This window comes from Meleagris gallopavo, chromosome 5, assembly GCF_000146605.3.
Source record: "Meleagris gallopavo isolate NT-WF06-2002-E0010 breed Aviagen turkey brand Nicholas breeding stock chromosome 5, Turkey_5.1, whole genome shotgun sequence".
In the NCBI taxonomy this organism is placed as follows: domain Eukaryota; kingdom Metazoa; phylum Chordata; class Aves; order Galliformes; family Phasianidae; genus Meleagris; species Meleagris gallopavo.
Genome location: NC_015015.2, coordinates 22,680,869 through 22,703,615, shown reverse-complemented (window position 1 = coordinate 22,703,615; position 22,747 = coordinate 22,680,869). Strand labels below are relative to the sequence as shown.

Sequence of the window (22,747 nt, the reverse complement as noted above, 5' to 3'; positions counted from 1 at the left end):
AGGACCCCGAGCCGCGTATCGGGCTGTGAGCGGCCGCTGGGTAGGAAGTGTCGTCTGAACACGTGGTGGGAAAGCACTCAGCCTTGACCGGCTTTGTAACGGCTCTGATCTCTTCCTTAGCGGAATCTGAAGAGCTTGCTGTGAGCCACCGAGAAACAGTCGGGCATTATGTGGTTGCACAGATGTACTTTATGCAGATCTGCAGGTTTTAGGCTAAAACTTTCTGTAGAAGCACATCTGTCAAAACATGCTCTAGTGTTAAGATGCATTCGTTTTCATGTGGAAACAAAGAAGAGCTTATTGAACCTGCTCCTTTCCCCAGCAGTGCGCAACAAAAAGCTACTGTCATCCCGATGAAAGGGGCACCAGGTACAGTTGCTGCTTCCAGGCCACTGGGGTGTGCTTCACCCCCGTTTTCCTCTGTCTTCTGTGTATGGCAGTCTTACCTTCCGTGCTTTGTTTGCTTTTAGTGGTCAGACAGAATGGCTCCAGTGAACCAGCCCAAGGACAAGAAGCATGAAAAGACACATGAGCATCGGTCAGAAGAGGCAATATCAGCTGGGAAAAGGAAACTGGACTATGAAGGACTAGAGAATGTGCCACTAGCAAAGAAATTGTTTTTGAGGAAAACATCCAAAGCCCAAGAGAAAATTGGTAACGTTTCCTCAGGTTCTTACTCCCAGCCAGATTTACCCTAAATCGCAGGCATTAACTAGCTGAAGAGGGAGGATGCCAAGAAACACGCTCAGACGTGAGTTTTCAGATAGGGCGGAGGATATTGGAGGTATAACACGGACTGCAGTGGGGTAGTACATCCTCCAGTTATCTGTCTAGTTGCTCTGTGTCTTTGTACACGAGTCTCGTTTTTGAGACTCTGTCCCTTGATAGAAGCCTGCTTACTGATAATACTGTCACAGCCCACTGCAGAGTGGTTAAGTTCCATGGAATTCTCAAATTAGCAGACATCTGCTTTAGTGTAGGACAGACTGACCTTGGTCACATATCATTCTTTCTCCCATGCAGTTCTTAATGAAGTTTCATGGTTGTAAGTTTGGTGTTCTACAGCATGCAGTCTAAACTGACATTTCCACCTAATCCTTGTGTATTCTAACTTTCTAAAGTAAGGAGGTATACTAAATATTTTCTACCTCTATGTTCAGATTAGACTGGACAGAATTTTCACTAATTACTTCTCATGTTCTTTTTTTCCTCTCTGATTTGTAACTTAAAGATGTCTTAAACTTTTTATTGAAAGAGAGAGAAGTGATGGTTAGTGTCTTTAAATTAAAGTAGCTTTTTTGTTCCTTAAGAAAGGCATCTTTCCCATTTGAAGATGGTGGGAAAACCTTTGCAGTAACAAAAAAGTTGTTTAGACTTCAGTTACTGTAAGGATTTATTTTTATATATGTTGGAAAAAATATTTTTTTCTTCTTGTCTTTTTAGGACAGGTTCAGTTTCTTGCAATTGAAATCTGTTTTGAAAGGGTTTGTTACAGCAGATGCTAAGCAGGCCTAGAATTTGTTCTTAATAGCTTATCCTTTGAAATAAAACTGAATCTGAAAAAAACTCTCCTTCTATCACCTTTGAAGAAGGAACTGTGAATGTTAATTCTTCTGTGGGGGAAAAGAAAGGAATTAAAATATCAATCCTTCTATTCCCATTTCAGCAGGTGTGGCATGTTGGCTCTGTTTTGGCATGTGAATATAGAGGCTTAGTCTTGCACTTCTGCATTTCTTAGCTCCAGGGTTGCATTAAAGAAAGATTTTATTCAGGTTCTAATTGCATGGAATGATACCTATGGTGTTGCTCTTCTGTTTCTTCATTAGTGTCTTTAATTTAAAATAGCTTTTTTGTTCCTTAAGAAAGGCATCTTTCCCATTTGACACCTAGATATGTTGGAGTGTTACAGACAATTGCCGTGAGGATGATTAGATCACAGACGTGGGACTGAACAAATCTTGTTTTTATGTAAAGGTCTCTGAAGATAAAAACTTGGAACATGTACAGAATGTAGAAGCATGCTGTGCTTTCAGCAAAAACCACCCTGAACAGAAAGGTTTTCACGCAATGAGGCGTCAGCAAGTCTATTATCAAAAACAAAACTCACAGTGCTCTAGACAGACTGTATGAGCTACAGCACAAGCAGATAGAAAATTCTAATTCACAAACAGGCATTTCAGGAACTGCATGGGAAGTCATGTTGCTACGCTTTGGGAGTTTTCAGATGTAACATTTCTGACTGATCTTCCACTGTACACATGGGCTCATCCCCTCCCATCATGTATTTCCAGGTTGTTGGAGCTTTAGGTAGATTCCAAGTTTGAATCACTCAGGTTCTATACTGTCCCAGAGATGCACTGCCTGAAGCTTTGCTTTCATCCTCTCTTTGTCTTTCTGGCAAATCTTTGATGAGGAAAAGGAAGGTTTAATGTGCAGAGGCACACACAAAGCTCTGGCAGCCTACGGGAAGCACTGGACTCCATAGGCTGCAGAGGCTGCTTGCAACTTAGACATGTTTTGAGTCTTTTTTTCTCGTGGCTGAAGCTTGTCATGAATTTAACAGAAAATGCAGGTGTTTTCCCATGTTGTTAAGTGAATGAACACAATGGGCACTGACTCTCAGTAACTTTTACTCATTTTTCTCTCTGGCAGGTTGGAACAGAGGTGGGACTGTGATGAAAAGTACCAGAGCCTTTTTCCATCAGCCGAAGTGGCAGGGCAGCATTGTTCATTACGTCTACCAGAACATGCTGGGAGGCTCCATCCGGGCACAGCTCAGGCAGGTGAGGAGTTCCTCCTTCATGAAATGTTAAACATCTCATCTCTGTACAAAAAAAAAAAAATTCTCGAACACAAGTGAGGAGACTTTGAAGAGGTTTAATGTTCACATACACAGTCTGTTGCTCCAGATCTGGCATACGCTTGTGTTTCTTAGTCCTGTAAAATACCAGTACTGGGATGACTGTCCCTTTCAGTTGAGATAGTCTTGTTGCAACACTTTATCCTGTATTCATTCTGTGCTTTCTTTAATTATATTTAAACTTTGCTCACTACCATTTAGGTTATTGCACAGTGCTGCCTTTGCATACTGATGTAACTGTTTTGTCATATTATTTTTGTGTCTGCTCTGCTTTGCTAATCATGTATAATTTAATGTTGATTTCTCTTTTTCACAGACTAATTCCCTCAAGTCCCTAATCTTTTCCTAATGTTCAGAGTCATGTTCCTGTCATTTGAAAGTTAACTTTTTCTGTGATATCCATAGGTGGGAAGCACCTGGGCTATCTTTATCTTTCAGATGATTTGTCTATTTTAAGTATCAAAATGCTAAAGAAATCACCATCATCACCCAAGCAGTACCTGTTCCTCAGCTGAATAACAATAGAGTTGTGTTATGACTCTTCTTCTCTGTTTTGCTCTTCTTTGCTCTTATGCTGTATTGTTGTGCTTCAAGCAGTTTGGATGGAAGGCTATATTATTGTATCTCTAGGTGATGAGTAACATTTTAGGATGCTCAGTGCAGGCGTAGTCATCAGTTTCTTTTTCTGGTGGGAGATGTGTTCTCCTCCATTGTGTCAGCTCCCACACTATCAATGCAAGCTGGGGAACAAAAGGAAACAGCATAGCCCTGCTGAAAAGGGGTAGTGGTGGATGGCAGGCTGGACACGAGCCTGCAGTGTGCCCTTGCAGCCCAGAAAGCCAATTGTACTCTGCACTGCATCAACAGAAGCAGGGTCAGCAGGCCGGGGGAGGTGATCCTGCCCCTCTACTCTGTGTTGATGAGACCTCACCTGGAGTACTGCGTCCAGTTGTGGAGTCCTCAGCATAGGGAAGATGCTGTTGTATCATGACCAGAAGAGGGCCACAAAAATGGCCCAAGAGATGGACCGCCTCCCCTACATGGACAGGCTGACAGAGCTGGGACTGTTCAGCCTGGAGAAGAGAAGGTTCCAGGGAGACATGGGAGTGGCCTTTTTGTATCTAAAGGGGGAGCTATAAGAAAGAAGGGGACAGACTCTTTAGCAGGGCTGCTGTGATAGGAAAAGGGAAAATGGTTTCAAACTAAAAGAGGGCAGATCTAGATTGGATATAAAGATGTTGCTTTTTACACTAATGGTGGTGAGGCACTTTTGGGTGGAGGAGCCCACTGCCCAAGGGGGTGGTGGATGCCCCGTCCCTGGAGACATGCAAGGTCAGGCTGGATGGGGCTCTGAGCACCCTGATCTACCTATAGGTGTCCCTGTTCATAGCAGGGACGTTGCTCTAGATGACCTTTTAGGGTCTCTTCCAGCTCAAATGATTCTATGATTCTCCTTGTTTAATATTAGTTATCATGCTATTTTAACTCAACCTAAAATACTTAGCTCCCTGCACGTCATTTGAAGTGTGTATCTCTCATGTTATTTTCTGAGTACTATAGCTGATGTGGTTTTGTGTGGTCACAGGCTGCTTGCCTGGGGAACAGTGTGTTCTCTTCATTGCACAGAGGGATTTAGCATTTTGTGTGAGTGTGCTAAGGCTGGTGGTGATTAGGAATTGTTAGCACTCTGCATTCAGAGATATTCAGAAGTTATTATTGTGTTTTATCTTTGTAACAGTGTCTACAGCTGCCCTTTCTGCGTTCACTGACCTCATACCGCCTTTTTCGAACAGCAAGTCCCTTTGACAGGAGAGTGACTTGCCTGGAGTGGCATCCAACACACCCTAGTACTGTAGCTGTTGGTTCCAAAGGTGGAGACATCATTCTTTGGGACTATGAAGTACTTACTAAAACCTGCTTCATAAAAGGGGTAAGTCTCTGGGTGTATGGAATGGGTAGGAATGGAAAACTGGAGCACGACCAAATAGTTGCAAAAATGACATCTGTTGTGAGATGTGCATAAAGGCCCAAAACTGAAATGGAGATTGAGGAGTAGCGTAACAATTGAAATGTACCAGCAAGTCATTCCTTAGTTCCAGATTTTCTAATGCTGGGGAAAACAGAGATGTATTGATTAAATTCATAATGGAACAATACTTGGTGTGTGTTCAGTGAGAAAATAATTTGGCAATTGGCAAAATAGTAATTTTGAAGAAATGCCAGAAACGAGTACTCAGAGCAGGTCTGTCTTAGGTCTTGGTCTTTCTCTGCTCACCTTTTATTCTGTGTCAGATGAAGGAAAAAATATCTTTGAGTGGAGAGAAACGAAATCTCTTCACCTGAAGTGAAAAGCTGAGCTAGAATGGGTGGTTTACATAGCTGGCATGCCCACTGTTAATGTATTCAGCCACTGTCATTCCTACAGGGACTTGAAGGGACTCTTAACTTTTGTCCTTTTGTAAACTAACATATGTATATGCTGGGAGGGGATATATCCTCCAAGAATTCCAGAGTCATCTTTCTCTTTTTAATACTGTGGTGCCAGCCAGCCAAGGAATACATTACCTGGGGACTGGAGGAGGTACAGTTTTATTCTCTGGAGGGGCGGCTGCCCAGACAGCTGCCATGTGGGAAGACGTGGTTGTTGGTATGGTTGTCTTTGCCTCCTGGAGGGCTGTACTGTGTTTCACTGTTGCTGTTAAGAAATAGCAAGTGAATGCAGATTTAGAGAATGCACTTCCCTCCTTCCCCATCACTCAGTGGATTTTTCTCTTGTTCATCCCCTTCCTTGTAGATGGGAGCTGGAGGGGCCATCACAGGAATGAAGTTTAACCCTTTTAACCCTAGTCAGCTGTACACTTCATCAGTTGCCGGCAGTACCACCCTGCAGGATTTTAATGGCAATACTTCCCGGGTCTTCACCATCACCGAGAACTGGGAGTAAGAAATACAGCAATGTTTTGGGCTTCTGTGTCCTGCTGGCAGGAGCACTATAAAAAAAGAGAGAGAAAGGGAGATGCTTGGCTCTATATATGGGAGCGGGGCTTCTTCTCCATATTCATCTCCTTTGCCTCTAAACTTCAGTGCTGCTCTCTGTATTCCAGGAAGACTCACTCTCTTTATTTTTCTCTGAAATGGGGTGGTGGGTAGGAAGGAGCTTTTCTTCATTAAGGGGAGGGCTGTAGATGCTTGCTTGCTTACTACCTGTTACACAAGGGAATATGGGGTGTGCCAGTGAGTTTCTTCAGCTGTAAGTTCCATAACTCTGCCCTGGGGACCTTCTAACCTCTTGACCTGGTAGCAGTGCTGCTCGCTGCCAGATGGTTTTTTGCTGAGCAATCTCTTGTGCCCCCACTACTCCTCCATTAACACCACTGCCTTCAAGTGGTGCATGTCATAAGGATCCTTCTGATTCGTTCCACCTAACTTTCGATGCTTATATAAAATGCCAAAACTAAGAGTCAGTGGAACGAGGAGATGAATCTCTAGAGGCAATTCTATATTCCTGTGCTTAGAATCACCCTCTCAGTCTATTCTGTGGACCCACGAGGAAGCCTGAGCTCTTCAATTAGTTAATTCCGTTCACTGTTGAAAGCTAAGTGAGGAGAAGTTGGGTTAGCCTGCTCTTTGCATTTCTCCACCTAGCTATTTCTGGTAGCAGCTTTTGTGGTTGGTTTCCAATCTGGCTGTTCCTGGTGCAGCCTTGTCTTAAGACAGAAGGTGATCTTTAGTGGTGCTGAGATGAATAGCTAGGTGAACAAGGTGGGATAGACCTTGTTCTGGACCCACCTGGGGACAGGATCTTGTATCCCAATGGAATGCCTATCACAGTTTTGCCTAGATACACCATCCTTCTTCCACTACTGTGAGGGCAGACAGGCTCTGTAGCAGGGCCTTTTTTGTCTCCGCTGGCCTCTTAACAGCTAATATTTACAGTGCATCTTTGTTAAATAGCTGCTGTATGGGCAGCAGAGTGACACTTGAGTACCAGAGTTTGGAGACTTCCAGTCAGCATCCTTGTTTTCTGTCTTTGTTTCTGTAGGTTTTCCATGTTTCCTCAGAAGACAGGCTGGGGGAAAACAGCTCTGGCATGAGGCTCTTGTGCCTTGTAGTTAGCAGTAGGATTTCTCTTGGCATTACTCTCGTTTTTCCTGGGGGTACCTTGAGTAAGACCAGATAAAGCACTGGAAGTAGCCTGTGGTGAACTGGTAAATGAAGACACTGTGAGAAAGCTTAATGCAGGGTTGTCATAAGATTTTCTGTGGTTTCTGCATGGAATAGTGTTGTATTTGTCTTGTAATCTCCTAAGCTGATCTGAGTGAGGTGGTTCACTGCACATTTGTCCTGCAGCCAGTGCAGAGGAAGCAGTACTGTTAATGAGGTTTGCAGCCCAAAGCGATGGGCCTGAACCCACAGATACAGAATGTATGTGCTTAGGTTGGAAACAGATCTTGTTCTTGTGAGTCCCCTGCCAGAAAGCTGTGCATCGTACCTAGAGAATCCTGCAGGGTGTTCCAGAAGATGAGTTGTATTAAGATTTTTTCCACTCTAACCTTGATACCTTTTGGCTTTGTATGTATTCCAGAAAGGGCCAGGAGATTCTCTTGGAGACATCAAGTTCAGTCCTTATGAGGCAGTGAAGCTTTATGTGGCATCAGGGGATGGCACCCTAAGTCTGCAGGACCTTGAGGGCAGAGCGGTGCAAGTGATCTCCCGTGCCCCGGACTGTGGCCACGAGAACCATAATGTTTGGTGAGGAGGGAGCAGAGTGAGGCTGAATCTCTGCTCTGTAATGCTGTGTTAATGCTGTGGCTCTGGTCGTGTGAATGTACACTTCTTTGCAAGTTTTAGGAGATTCTTGATATGAACTGGTCCTGTGAGGGAGCTCACAGGTAGGCTCCTGGGCCCCACTCCAGCACTATAGAGTGGGTGATAAGCAAGAGAGCCACAGGGCTTTTAGCTTTTGCAGTAGCTGAGTACGCTGCATCCACCTTCTGGTGTTGCTTTCTGGTGACACCATCTCCCATCTTATACATACTGACTGCTTCACTGTATAATGTACAGAGTAACTTTCTTCTCTTCTTTGTGATCAGTGTTTTGTGTTTTTTGTGTGCAACTCAGGCAGGATAGGAATTCCAAAAAACCCTTCCTGCAGAGTCTGAATTTCATCTTACTGGGTTTACCCTATTGTGTCCTGTGAAGAGTTCAGGCTCACCATGCTAATCTCTTCCATCTTGAATTCAAGAATAATTTAGCTCTGCAAGTGAAGCTTTCCCAAGTTCCCAAAGGAACACAGCTTTACTCTTGTTGGGCCTACCTCCCCAGCAGAGCTGTGGTTAAGAAGTATGTCTTTATCAAATAAGCCTCTATTCATGTTTGTTTCTAGGAGCGTAAAGTTCAGATAGTTTAGAAATGCAATTTTCTAGTCCTCTTGTTTTTCTTTTCCGTTGCTTCCTGTTTTGTGGAAAACCTTTTTAAAAGCCATTTCTATATATTTGCCAGTGTCACTTGGGTGTGTCCATGTGAGGTTTCGGAGTGACTTTTCAGCTTCTATTATATTCCGCTGTCCCAACATGCCACACTCCCATCTATTGAGCACTTCATAGACGCCTTAGGAATTATTTCATATTAAGTCACCAGAAGCTAGCATTGCTGATAAGCCACCCCCTTTCCTGCTGTTGAGGGCCATACCATCAGATCAGAGAGAGGATGACAGATGCAATCTGTTGCATTCTCCTTTGTCAGAGACAGGGATAAGGTGTGAACTAGAGCTCTGCTGCCTTCACCTGCCTGTAGCGGGAGGTAGCACTGATTTTTGTCTCTTTCCCTCTAGCTGCTGGTACTGCAGTGTTGATGTTTCTGCAAGCTGCCGTGCTGTGGTGACAGGTGATAATTTGGGCAATGTGGTCCTGCTCAGCACTTCTGGTGAAGAGGTTAGTATGGCTTCACTAAGTGTTTTTTTGGGGGGGGAATCTTCATGGCCTGTGTTCTTTTTTTCCAGGCCCCTGTAGTGTAGGAAAGTACAAGTGCCTTGCAGTTGAGAAGATGAGCCTGCCATTGTTTAGGTGGTGAGATTTTCTGTGCTTCTGCCAACTGCATAGGTGAACACCATAATAACAATTCTCAGACAGAGACTGTGTGATGTGCTGCCCCTTCCTTAAGGGTATTTGATGCTGGGCAGAGTAATTACTGGGCAACCTGTAGTAAATACATAAATGCCCTCTGCCAGCAACCTTCATGCTTCCAAAAACAGTGCACTGGTGGAGGCCATTTGGTAGATACTGCTTTGATAGGTACCCTTCTGCGAGTACACAAGAGCAATTCAGTGGATGTGGGATAGAAATTGCACTACTGCTGTTAGGCATGAGAGGGCAGGCACAGCCAGACTGGAGTAGCGCAGAAACCTATTAGAGAACACACTTGGAGTTGGTCCTGCTTATAAGAACCTGCTGTACTGTCAGGCTGGAATTACCATTTCTCCTGCCTGCAAGGGTAACATCTGTAAGCATTTACTGCCCAGTGTGCTGTGGCCAGAGGCAGTTGTATAAATTAGCGAGCAGAATTATAAATACTCCATAGGAGCTGTGCTCGTTCCAAGCTAGTTGTTCCATTTTTTTCTTCTGAAAGAATGTGACAAAGGTCTTTTCTTCACTTGGGAGATACCCATTAGTATAGAGATGTCCGGTATAAATGTATCCATAGCCAGTTTATGTCTACTTGATCTTGATAATTGAAATATTTTGCTTCCTTTATGTTTAATTTTCTGATATATTTCTAGAAGCCAATTACATCCTCTGTCATCTTTCATTTTTATTAAAATAAAGAAAGCACATTTTTCGAATCTTCACCAAAGCAGACTCTTCCTTCTTGTTGTTATGTTGGCACCTCATTTGTGTATCTGTTCCAGTTGTTTTAGTCTTTCTGTCAGTGGAAAACTGGTACTGCATGAAGTATTCCAGATGAAGTCTTGCTTTGTACCGTGGTACTAATACTTTCCTTGGTGAACCAGGGATTGCATTTTTCTTTCCTGTGGCTGTAATAAATTGATGGACTAGAGATTCTTCCAGAATTGAATAGTTCCAAGGTCACTCTTCTCCATTCTTGCTCCCACAAGGTAAACTCCTAGTGTATTGTAGTTGGTTTTATTTTATTCTCTAAATGTGTGGCCTCTTTCCTCTGCACTAGTAGATTTTTATTCAATTTCTTTACTTTAGCTCATGATTTTTTTTTCCTTTGTGATTTTCTGTTTGCTGCAGATTTGGAGGCTGAAACTGCACAAGAAGAAAGTGACTCATGTGGAGTTTAACTCTCGATGTGAGTGGTTATTGGCCACAGCATCTGTGGATCAGACAGTTAAAATCTGGGACCTCAGAAACATTAAAGACAAAGCAAATTTTCTTCACGTACTTCCTCATGACAAACCTGTCAATGCAGGTGAGCTCCTGAGATAAGGATTTTCTTGCATGCATGTCGGCTGAGTCTCCCATCCATGTATTTTTCCTGCTTTCTTTTTCATCTGAGTCTGTATCCAAATTATTTTGATTCTGTCTTGCTTTTATTCCACAAAACCATGAGTTGGTATTCTTGTTTTGGAACAAACCTCAATACAATCAGATGCAAATTGTTCAAGTTTCATATAATTTTAAATGCAAACATCAAACATTAACTTATTTAAGAGTGCTTTGGGAGAAGGTTAATATAACTATAAAAATGGCTAACCTGGTTGGTTTTTTCTTTTTTCACCTTCTGAGTAAATTATTTTTAATTGCTGTTAGTGGTATTAGTGGTAGAAGCATACTTAAATGTTTGTTCTGTTTATGACAGGCAGCTTAGAGCTCAGTGCTTCCTAAGGTATTGCCTTTCAAGTTTAGTAGAGCGTGGTTTCATGGCAGCTTGAACAGATCTAAAGAGGGCTGCCTCAGAGGTTTCCCCCTACACTCAGCCATACGCTGCAGTCTGTTCTTGTGCTGGCTTTTTGTGTTCAGAGGCTGTGTATGGCAAGACAGGTTAGAGACTGAACCTGAGAAAAGCAGATCTGAATATATTGGGACAGTCCCTTTGATAAAAGCAGGATATAGGAATTAGGGCTCTGTTCCTCGACTGCAGTTCTACCAGTGTGTATACGTCTGTGCCATGTCTCTTTTGTCATCTTCATGGCTCATGTACTTTCCTACACTTGTGACTTTCTACCTGAGTGAAGAGGTTCCTTTGTTTGCAGTGTTTGTTTACGACTCTAAAATGAGAATAGTGATTTGCCCTCTGTAACCCAGTGTGATGGGTTTCAGCTTACCGTAAGAGCTTTGAGTTTGCTTGAGATGGGCGAAGCCTTGTCTCTTGAGATGCACAGCCACATTCATATCCTTAGTAAAAAGAGTTTATGGTTTTCCAGACAAATATGACTTCTGTGTTTCATGTCAATCACAGCATTGTGATCTTTGGCTTACTGTCCCCCTCTCAAGCTTACTTCAGCCCAACAGATGGTGCCAAGCTGCTGAGCACAGACCAGCGCAATGAAATCAGGGTTTATTCATGTTCAGACTGGACCAAGCCTCAGCATCTCATCCCACACCCACATCGGCAGTTCCAGCACCTCACACCTATTAAGGCAAGTTAAGTCACTGTAGTTTGAGAGGTGTATTGCTCCAGGTGCTAGCAGCAGGCTTTAAAATAAATGGTCTGGTTTCTGGTCAGGATATAACACTGGTGAGTGAATGTTCATACTTCTGCAACCTTCTGAGGATGCTCCTGTTGCTCAGGCTGTGGGTGGGATGCCAGGCTGCTGCTCACACTGCTGGCTGTCTGCTGTGCATCAGCATCAGCTCTGCCCTGCTCTCTAACTCTCCATTGCTCTATGACTAGGCAACGTGGCATCCTCGCTATGATCTCATCGTGGTGGGTCGCTATCCAGACCCGAAGTTCCCAGGCTACACAGTGAATGAGCTGCGAACTGTTGATATATTTGATGGAAACACCGGGGAGATGGCTTGTCAGCTCTATGATCCGAATGCATCTGGTATAATCTCGGTGAGTTGGGCACTGCAGCTAAAAGTATTTCTGAGTATTGATATGCAGCCAAGAGAGAGGTTTCAGGGATTAGAGCAACAGGAATGTCTGCTTTACTTGTGACAGACTCATGCTCTCGTGGGGTTATGACTGCTGGCTAAAGCTGCTGACTCGAGCAGGGCTGTTCTATGGTCATCTGTAGGTTTCCTGTGATGCTCTTTAGAGAACATTCTGCTTTCCAGATTGTTGCCATTATATAAACAGTGGTGCTTTTATGCCTCTGTTATGTAACCAGTGATGCTCTTACAGACTCATTTTATGTCTATTTTCAGCTGAATAAATTTAACCCTATGGGAGACACACTAGCCTCTGGCATGGGTAAGTAAAAAGAACCCGGAACATTAAGCTCCTGGAAAAGGGCAGGCTTGTTTCTCAGAGACTAAACAAGTTGCGGGTATGGGTTTCCCAAATCCCGTTCACTAGTAGTCCTCTACAGTTTCCTACATATGTAAATGAAATCGAGACCTTCTTAGTATTCTTCCACTTTGGCGGTTATGAAACAGCACGTTTCCGGAGGAGTCAGAAGCCATCCCTGGGCCAGAGGCTGCTGCCATCTGCTGGCCGTGAAATTGTTCCAGAAAACAGGATGAGAAAAGAGGCTTTTTCTGGCTAGGCTGTAGCACTTTCCCTTTATTTGACTCATTTTCCAGGCTTTGGAGCAGAGTATTTGTTTTTTCCTAGTCTGTGTGAGATTATGGGAGCTGACTATAGGTGTGTGGTTTATAGTTGTGACAGATAAGACTAGGACTTTCTCAATTAGAGCAGAATTCTGTGGGCCACCTAGAGATTGTTTGCAATACATATATTTGCATCATCTATACCGTGTAAATGTCTTAGAATAGATAAAATATTTTGAATTTCTGGCATCTAAGTGGCATGGCCTATGGTACTGTATTTTTATAAAAATTTTCTGATACACAAAACGCAATGTTTTTGTTTTTCCTCTCAGGCTTTAATATTCTGATCTGGAGCCGGGAGGAGATGGTGATGAAGAAGCAAGAGCATCTTTTGAAAGCCATGACAGAGCAGGGGATTGGGAGCCGGAGTTTATCCAGACGTGGAGGGCAGAGACAGGCAAACCCTGGGACAAGCAAACTCAAAGCTAAGTTATTGTCTTGGGAAGTGGAAGAGATGGGAACAAAACCCAAAGATTCTAAATCACGGGGAAGGAAGTGAAAAGGGATCTATATAACTGATAGAGTATTTTGATCCTTTTTTGATCATAGAAGACAAATTCAGTGCTGGCAGTGGGCAGAATAGGCACTGCAGGGCATTAGCCTTCTACTTTGTCCTTCCTCCCTAGATCTGATCTTGCTTCCATGATTCTCTTTGCTTCTCCTTCTAGAGAGTTGCCAGTGGAGTTACCACTTAATTTCTGAGGCACTTCAGAGTTTCTAAGGAAACTTCAGAGATGTTTTCAGATCCTGCTGAAGTTACTGCTTCCAGCCTGCTTGTTATCATAACAGTGTGATAACAGGATATCATCTCCTCTAGTCTGCTGTGGAGCAGCCCGTGATGAGGTCTCCAGACTGTTCTAGTCAAATTGAACTGAGGAAACCTTTGTTAGCAAGATTCATGTCTTGAAAGGTAGAATGTTCACAAGGGTGAGGTGATGGATAGCTTGAGTGAGTTAAGGAAACACCAACCTTTCTCATCTGCAAGCTTCTTGCAGCATGTGCATCTGTCAAAACCTCAGGCTAAGCCTATTCTGCACCTGCAGCTATTTAACTAGACCGTGGAAAACATTATGATGCCACACCTCTTTATCTGCCTTGTGGGATGCATAGGCAATATAGAGCTAAGAACCTACTGATTCTTTGTCTTCTGAACTCTAGGCATTTTTTTGCTACCAGTTAAGTATTTTTTTTCACCCATGCCAGCGTGCCTCAGAATGTTGGGTGTGTTGTTAAGCAGAAATGAGGGATTTCTTTCAGATGCCCCTTTTCAGAGTCAGATCTCACAACTGCTGTTAAACTGTAAAAATCTGCTTTTTCTGGTTTGCTTATAAAGCTGTCTGGGAGCCTTGCTCCAGAGGTTGATGAATGGGCTAGGCTTTAGACCTGCTCAGATTCTCTGTGTTCACTTTATAGTTTTACAGCTTTGATATAAATAAAAGTTTTGTACTAAACTGAAATACTTCTTTGATATAAAATGGGTGCTCTGAGTATTCTGCTGAACTGTTTTTATCTGGGAGGTTAGAAGGTATTAACCTTTCTCCTGGAGAACTACGAGAATTAGAACTGATTTCTCTGTCTGTCATAATGCTGTATCTGCAATGGACCTTTCCAGTTGGACAGGCTGTATTACAAGCTGTACATATGCATGGTTTCTACCAGCCAAACAACATTGTTTCAATTCTCACTTTGCTCTAGTAAACAAGGAATTTACCTTGGAAGAGGATATACTAAGTTATCCGTTTTCCAACGGCGAGCACACTGGAGTTAACCCTGTGAAATCTTAATGAGGAAGAATAAAGCTCAGTGTGAATTTGATTTTAATGATAAAAAGGAAATGTACTGGAACAATTACAGAAAGTCATTCACAGTCATTATCATCATGGAAACCTTTCTTCTGCATGTGCAAAATTTGCTGCCTTTAAAAATAACAGGTCTGGTCCCTTAAATGCACTTTCTATTACCTCTTTTTTTGTGCCTGTTCACACAGGCTTTTGCTTTATGACTGCCTCGCTGTGCAGCAAACCTAGATTACATCTTCAGAGGACAAAAAGGTGAAGAAGATGCTGAGAACAGCAAGCTGCTTCTGCTGATTCAGAGTTCCCATGCTGGCATATGTCAATTATGGTGTGGGGAAAAGTCCCCACGGTACTCCACAGAGGAAGAAAAGGAAATGTCTTTAGCCTAAGCACTCGCTTCTGCTACCAAGAAGGAAAGGGAACTGCAGCAGAAAAGGAACTAAAACTGGGAAGTGAATGTGCAGCATCACCATGTGAAGAGCCTGTGCTGGTGCCTGCCGCAGTCTCTCATCTTCTGCCAGAAGCTGTGAGGCAGGTGGTGAGCACTTGGCAGCTGCAGCATGCAGAGAGTCCCACAGCTTCCATCCAGCTTGCCTGGAGAAAGGATCACACTTCAGACAGAAAGCCAAAACGTGGCAGATGAACGGATCCACAGTTACCTGCAAAGTCTGATCCTTACAATTTGATTTTATTTTTTTCCTCTGAATAAGGTTGTCCAGTAGGGAATACAGGAAACAAAAACAAAACAAAACAATGAACAAGAACAAAAAAACCAATACAGGAGCTGGCATTTATTCTAATCCTGAAGCTCTTTGCTCTGTGGATCATATATAACTTTGAACCAAATACCAAAAAAACTACTGCCAGGTTTGCAGTCTTGTCCTGATCCCAGGCCAGTTCTTTTCTCTTGAGCTGCAATGTGAGGAGGGGAAGAACTGACTAGTAACAATTACTTAGCAGCCTCAGGAACCACTTGTCACTATCTGCCATCATCTGCAGCAGCTTCCTCTGCGTGACCAGCTGCCAACTCTGCACATGGTGATGTGGGCCTTCTACTCCAAGCCCAGCCTTCCCACCAGCATCAGTCCAAGGGCTTGAGAGAAAAGCACACAAAGCAGGTTGTGTGGAAAGAGAAGCAATTCCTGATTGTCCTAGATGTGGCACCTTCTGGAGAAACAAGTGCCTCTGCTACAGTCATGATGAGTGGTTACTTTTACAATCACTGAAAGGAGGAAAATTATTCATGAGCTTCAACTGGCCATGGTGGGAATCCCAGACAAGTTGTGTGAGGGCTGGGGCACCACACAGTAGAGTGGCTTCTCAGAATTAAAATGTGCCACTTCCATTAGATTAGGTAAATCCTCTCTCTGGGACATCACATTAGAAAGCATCCAAAAATCACAGTCCAGCTTCATTCTGGGAAGCAGTGGCCAAAGCAGAATACTCAGTAACTGAAGATGTCCAATCATCCTCAGGGGCAACACTGCTCCCTCCTATTGCCTGGGAAGGAGTTGAAGCAACTGTCAGGCCTGCTCTTCTCCCTCATTGGAAACGTGCCGGTAGCCAGGGGGCTGAGACTGAATGCGAAGGAGTACAGTCAAGAGGAGGATTATAAGGAGAAGGAGAATGGATCCACACACAGCCAGACCCACAAACAGTCCTGCAATGGAGAAAATAAGCAGTCAGTATAATACCAAGCTTTCCCTGTCTGCCACTATCTGGTCCAGCTTAGGCTCACCTGTGTCACGCATACTGCTTGCTACCTGACATTCTTGCTCCCAGTCCTGAGGAACAACAGGATCTGTGAGTTCCAAGAATTTTTGCAATGGACATATTTGCTGACAGCCAGGGATTGTCAGTGGGAAAGGTTCCTTTCCGCTCTCATTCCGGAAAAACATCTCCACAGAGAAATTACTGGAAAAAAAACAAGCAGGAATAGGTGTTTTCTTTTTTTTCCTCCAGCTGAAGTCATCCCTTCCCAAAAAGCTCTTAGTGTGCACACCATTTCCTTTAGTCGTCTGGTGGTCGTTTTCTTCCTAAGAGTCTGCCACTAGGACCAAGATTGCATCCCCCTAGATTACACCTAGCCTACGTATCTAACCCTCGAGGTGAAATCACAGCAGACATCTTTACTGCAGCCCTCACCCATCATCCTCTTGGTACAGCTCAAATAAATGACATGAGGCGTATGGTGCTTGAATCTTGTTGTAGACATCTAGAGCCATCTGCAGTGCCACAAGTGTGGTGTCATGCTGAGAAAGAGGGAAAAAAACCAAATCAGTCACCCTCATGAATGTGGCAGGGCAGCTCAGACCATACCAGTAGCGGACAGGACAGTGCTGAAGGGAAGTCCCCATTGTTACTTCCACAGGGAAGATGGGAAAGGAGCAGTACTGTTTGAAAAGTGATCTGAGATGGTGCCAGAAAAGGAGAGGAAGTGAAACAAAGCTATATGTCCTGCATCATTCTGTTACAAATTATTTTCTACAGGGCATTTTTGGGAGAGATGCCTGACTTTCCAGTCAGTGGGCTGCTGAAAAGTTAGGGGCGTGACTTTAGCTACACTGCTGTAATATCACATTTGAGTACCACCAACCCATCCACTGACTAAGTGTAGCACTATCTCCCAAAGACTACCAGTCTCATCCACAAGTCTGAGCTAAAAGGAGCGAAGTGCTGGTTAGGAATTTTCCTCAAGGGCCCTAGAGGAATGATGCCAGACACGGCACATCCCACCTAGCCAAAGGCAAAGATACATCTCCTGCTTACTGCATAGGCTGTGGAGAAGCCAGAAAGGGTTAAAGCCCCAGTTCCCAGTGAGGAAGGGTAAGTGGACCAAAGCTAGTACCTAGCCTCTGACTTACCGCTGAATAGACAAGTAGTTTCAGTTGCTGGTGGGCAGAGGCATTTGCTGCTTTGGTTAGGTTTTTCCTAATGTGATCCAGCAGGACTCCTGGCAAACACAAATAACTATTAAGATTCAAAATCCAGACAAAGCAGCAGAAAGCTCCTTCCTTTGTGCACTCACCGCCTTGCAAACGAGCTTTTTCTACCCGATGATGAATCCCAAACAGAAATTCAAAACCAAAGTCTTTTAGCTGCTTCATTTGAGTCATGACATCTGGTGTCACCCATGATGGCAAATCCATTTTGTGTGCTTGCTAGGAAGAGACAGAGAATACTCATGTGCAGGTAGCACAGACCACAGATTAATCAGAGAACAGGAGTCAAGGTGTCTGGAGTCCTGCCCAAACTGTTGTTGTGTTCCTGCTTTACTTTAAGTATGACCCTCTTCTATTTATGCTTCTATCCTCACTGTGAACACTGCATACAGAAAATAGAGGTAGTTTGTGTCCTTCCTTTTTAATGTTGTTTTAGAAACTAATCATGAGAAGTGTAAAGATTAGAATCTAGGAGCTACTTTTCTGCAAATGCACAACTGGAGTGCGGGCTTTTATTGTTACAACAGTACAGCTTTTGCTTTACATGTGTATGCAGATGGCACATAGTCAGAAACAAAAAGACGCCGGAGAGCACAAGGACCCAAGTTTTCTGCTGGACCTGCAGCACAATTCCCCAGGAGGCTTTGAGGGCCAGTGAAGGATACTAAAGAATGTTAGCAAGCACTGTGCAACAGTACTGGGATGCACCACTGATACAGCCCAGCAATCAAACCTCAAATACATGTAACTGGGAATCTAGAAAAGAATTTGTTTTGTAGCTAACCATTTACAAGAAATAATCAGTTATGCTGGCAGACAAACAGTTGTGGTTCCCTGGCATTACTCAGATTATTTTCTATGCCGCATCCCATTAAAATGCCAGAAGATGAGGCTGAATATCCTTAAGGGCTCATTCTGTCTGAGCAGTTCCTATTAGAAACTTACATATTTAGCTAGTTTTTCATTACTATACAGAAATAATAGCTGCTAAGTTCAGGCATTTCTTGAGCTTTTATTTTCATCTAGGTGTTACAGTGAATCTCCTGGCTCCAGTGTGAAAAACAGTACTTCTCTTCAGGGCACTGTTCGTAAAAGTGAGAAAAAAGGAGGAAATTCAAAGTGTCTAAAGAGATTAATCAGTATGAGGGTATAGTTTTGAGAGTGGATCTCCTCTTCTTTACAGTGTTCTCTTTCACTTTGGGACAGTGAGCTGTTGCCTGAGATCTTGGGGCTACAGTGGTTCAGTTGGGTTTCTTGACTCAATTTGCAAGCTCTTTACGTCAGTCTTGAAAGTGAGGATTCTTAATCTCTCTGATCAGAGGGATTTTTGTTACTGATAGAAGTTGCTTCAGAGTGATAGGAGATTACGTTTGTGATACAAAGGGCAAATTTACACAGTGCAGCGCCACTCTGGATTGGAATATTCTCAGCTTGCAGCAACTCAAGCTGCTGCTTTACAGAGCAAAGTGCAACTGCATGCAGATTTATCCTTTACATCCCCAAAGGACAAATATAGATACGTTAATGTACCACCACCAGCAAACTAACTAGCCTCGCATGTCCACAGTACTAGCATGGACACAGAGTTAGCATCAACAGAGTGTCAGAATACTTAAGTTTATGGATTCAACACTACCTAGTTTGACACTAAAGATCTCTATAACATGCTTCCTTACGCTATACAGTTGTACACAAAGCAATGTATGCAATAATTATAAGTCTCCTGCACGCATGACCTTCACTTTGGCATTAGCTAACCTGATTTTTATTTTAAGCCTTCACAAAATGTGCTTTTCAACAAAATACTGTGAGTTTTGGGCTTCGCCCCACGTGGTAGAGAAGTAGCATGTGTCTCTAGTCTTTGTCATAGGATCTCATAATAGATCTAAACCCAGATGTTGGTGAACCCCACTTAACCTAGCAGAGAGAAATAAACATTAACAGAAGCACAGAAAGAAGTAACTGACCCAAATTAACAGAGGCAGAGGTAGAATCAGGAATGGTCCCAATTTAAAGCCTCTAACTTAAATCATAAAGTTAGCGTGTTTCCAGAAATGTCATTTCTACGTAACTCAGCTGTCTGTGGAGACTTCAGACTGCAGTCATTTTCTAGTGACTTTCAAATGAATAATTTACTGCACCTGTGGCATGGTATTTAAACTACAAAGCAAGAGGTAACAGAGCCCTGAGACCAAAGTCTCTTGGCTGTAAGAGGATAACCAAACTTACTTCACAGAACAGTGTGTCATACACACTCCAAACAGATTCAAGAGAGAGATCCCGGATTCCAGTCTCGTTTGCCACCATCTGCAGGAATTGCTGTAGGTATGAGCACAGAGAGACCTTCAATTTTTCAACCTCATACAGCATTACGCTCACAAAATGGAATCTTCCTACCCTTCTCTCAGATAACGTAGAGGTAACAAAATTTAAACTAAAATCCTAAGACAATTTTATTTCATGCAAACGATCACTTACCAAGTTGTCTCTGGTCTTATTTATGTATTCTGCTGAGTTCCGTGTTTCATTCTGTAGCTGTTCATATCGTGGACAGGGGGTCAATGGAAACTTCAATAGCTGTAAAGAAACAAGAGCAGCAAGTCACCGAGAATACGAATGGACAGGATTTGTACGTACAGGACTTTTGACAAACAAAATTGACATACAAAAAACTCTGATTGGTGGGATGCATCTATGAACAGCTTCAGGTACTGCCTTCTAACACATTCCAGCTTGTGTGTGGTCTGGTGAGTGGCTGTGGCTAATATTGGCTGTACAAACACAGACCTTCAGTTTTCATCTTGTTCAAAGAACAGAAGAATCTTTGCAAGACAGGTTTTCAGGAGAAACTTAAGACAGTCTGAATTGAGACCGAAGGAAAGACTTCTGGAGAAGTCAGCATAACATGTTACTCGAGTAATCAGTACATATCCTTGGGACTAACTTACCATTTCCCCAGACTCCGGCACTGTGTGTACAGGGATAGGCTGCCAGGAAATGTTAGGGTTGAACATCTGTTGTTTCTCTGGGGGATACAGGCCGGCCAGATTGGCCTCCGCACTCATCAACGTCCGATCATAATCTGTGCTGCGGATGAAGATCTGCAAGGATAGGGACAATGCACCATTAGCATTGCTACTGTAAGTGATAGTGCTTAGACACGGGACAACGTGTGTGCTGAGGAACACTGCCAAGTGCCCTGCAGCTGCTCACAGACAACAGGATAACAGGAACTGAAGTGACTGAGCCTGCTGCTGTCAACCTGGATGGAATAATAAGGATGGGTATGAGAGACGATTCGTTGTGTAGCACTAGAGCACTCTGTTCTGGGCAAGTGGGACAGCAAGATGCGACGTGTGGAGATTACAAATGGAAGGAAGGGAGTCTGAATATTCTAGTAAGAAAAGAGCAAGACAGAGGTGCAGATAATGATGGACACAGATAGGAAGTGCACTGTATTTACAAGGCAGGACTGGAGCAAACTGCTATATTCAGTTCTCTGTTTCAGAAGCAAGCTACTGCTCATGCAAAAACCTGGCTTCTCCACACCTCAGCTTTACCACCTGAGAAATGGAAATAGGAGTGGTCTAAGAGAGAAAGAGAAGTGAGGAAGATGGGATTTTACTTGATGAATGTGTACTTTTGGGATTAATGGGTCAAGACTTACCATTCCAGAGCTCAGAGAGAAATCTGAGCCAGAAAGGAAAGAGAAAATACAAAAGAGTTCAGAAGGTCAAAGTGGTAAAATCTTTGGTATTCTGATATCCATGTACTGAAAACGCTTTGGGGAAACTGAAGGGAAACCAGTGCTAAGATAGGATAAACTCATAGAAAAGAACATACTAAAAACCAACACTAGACCTGAAATAACAAGAAAAGCCAGGAGAATCAAATATAATGTCAAGATTGGGGTTTTGTTTTAAATGCTAAATGAAAAGTGAGAAATGTAAGAAAAAAAAAAAGCGTGCTCATTGTGTATGGCACCTCCCATGTAAACTGTGTATCAAAACTCAAGTCATGGCAAAAAAAAGTCTTGACCCTCTCTATCTACATTTACTTTTTAACTGTGGCTTAAAAAACCCTGATCCTGTACTTGTAAGATAGGATTGCCTCCATCCTAGGTATGCTCAAAAGAAGCAGAAATGAAATATTTTAAAATATAAGAATCTACTTCTCTAAGTGTCATTAAAAAAAAAGAACAATTAAGCCCTGAGCATATTTGCTTTCTTCAGCACCTTTTGCCAAGGCTCCAGCCTGTCGCTGAGTCAGGTGACAGATGGTCACAAGGTATCAACCAGAGGCAACACTTCTTGTAAGTGAGCTTGCTCAACTCAAGCCTGCTCAATTCAGGCTTGGTTAGCAGAACACTTTTTGTTTGCATGTGCTGTGGTTTGTTTTTCTTTCTCAAGCAAGAGAACAGTTTCAGCTGGCAAAAGCTTTATAAGAATGGAATATATTTAGAAAAAAACTACTGAGGAAGGTTAAAAGACCTTCGTTTGAATTGACACTGGAAGTTTTGTTGGTAAGACAAATGTCAAAGAGATGTAATCTGAACCACACCAAGCTGTGTACTTACTGGAGAGTCCAAAATGGGTGGGAGCAACAACAGAAAATCTTATGGGGACTCTTCATTTGCCTCCAAGTAAGCTCAGATAAAACAACTGAAGCGATGCAAGGCCAGCAGTAGGACAAGCTTTCCTTTCCAACCACATGACAGCGTACCACTCAGCATGACACTTGTTCATGTTCCCATTGATTCACAGCCCTGTGGTCAACCACGATGTGGGGAATTTCAGATGTCCCTCTGTGCACAGCACACGGCTGCACATGGACTCCAGAATATTTTTAATGAAGTCCACTGATGACTGTCAGTTTCTCAGGAACTGGAATGAAGCAGGGCAACACCGCAGAGCAAGAGAGGAAAGTTAGCAGATGGGAGAACAAAACCTTTACACTGGAGGGGAACAGAGGGTCACTTTTGGTTGGGGACAGCTGTTTGTATGGGCTGTGTGACAGCATGGGCAGTGTAGCGGAGAGGGCACGGAAGCACAGGTGACGTTCTTCTTTCTGACCGGGATCTGCTGTTGCGACAGAACAATCTCGAGTAAGAAACGGCTTTGTTGGGCAGACGTTAAGGCCGCCAGCATGCAGCAGCCAAAGCTCGGCGCCCGGCCCGCCGCTCCCCCGCGCTCGGTGGCGGAAGCGCAGAACGAGGCGGCGTCGCGTGCCGCTCCCACAGCCACGGCGCGGGGCGAAGATCGACGAGCTTTACCTCCATCTCGTCGTCGTCTTAGTTGTGGTTTTGTTTTGTTTTGTTTTCCTTTCTCCCGTCACCTCACCCCCTCGAGCACTCACCTCTTGCCGCCGGTACGAGGTGCTGAGGAAGTCGCGGTACCGCCGCCGCAAAGC

The 22,747-nt window shown here is 43.5% G+C and overlaps 2 protein-coding genes across 4 annotated transcripts; one reads left to right on the top strand and one right to left on the bottom strand.

Moving 5' to 3' along the window:
* Positions 1 to 147: 147 nt before the first annotated feature.
* DDB2 (damage specific DNA binding protein 2) lies at positions 148 to 14,057 on the top strand. Of its 3 annotated transcripts, none has more exons than XM_003206415.4 (11): positions 148 to 369; positions 471 to 654; positions 2,653 to 2,783; positions 4,599 to 4,790; positions 7,446 to 7,612; positions 8,694 to 8,793; positions 10,117 to 10,294; positions 11,320 to 11,465; positions 11,720 to 11,884; positions 12,196 to 12,241; positions 12,873 to 14,057. In XM_003206415.4, the coding sequence occupies exons 2-11, from the start codon at positions 483 to 485 to the stop codon at positions 13,097 to 13,099; spliced, it is 1,524 nt and encodes a 507-aa protein (XP_003206463.2). In that variant the 5' UTR covers positions 148 to 369; positions 471 to 482; the 3' UTR covers positions 13,100 to 14,057. The 3 variants fall into 3 exon arrangements, with proteins under 3 accessions (XP_003206463.2, XP_010709665.1, XP_010709666.1); XM_010711363.3 differs by lacking the exon at positions 7,446 to 7,612 and adding an exon at positions 5,655 to 5,800 and having other exon boundaries at positions 153 to 369; XM_010711364.3 differs by lacking the exons at positions 7,446 to 7,612; positions 8,694 to 8,793 and having other exon boundaries at positions 154 to 369.
* Positions 14,058 to 14,400: 343 nt separating this feature from the next.
* ACP2 (acid phosphatase 2, lysosomal) lies at positions 14,401 to 22,744 on the bottom strand (the record flags this gene model as incomplete). Its single annotated transcript, XM_010711429.1, has 9 exons — positions 14,401 to 16,056; positions 16,135 to 16,310; positions 16,542 to 16,648; positions 17,261 to 17,349; positions 17,425 to 17,557; positions 19,568 to 19,657; positions 19,817 to 19,915; positions 20,287 to 20,439; positions 22,694 to 22,744. Coding segments are annotated over 9 exons (1,035 nt in total), but the record flags the coding sequence as incomplete, so codon positions are not given.
* Between the last annotated feature and the right edge of the window lie 3 nt (positions 22,745 to 22,747).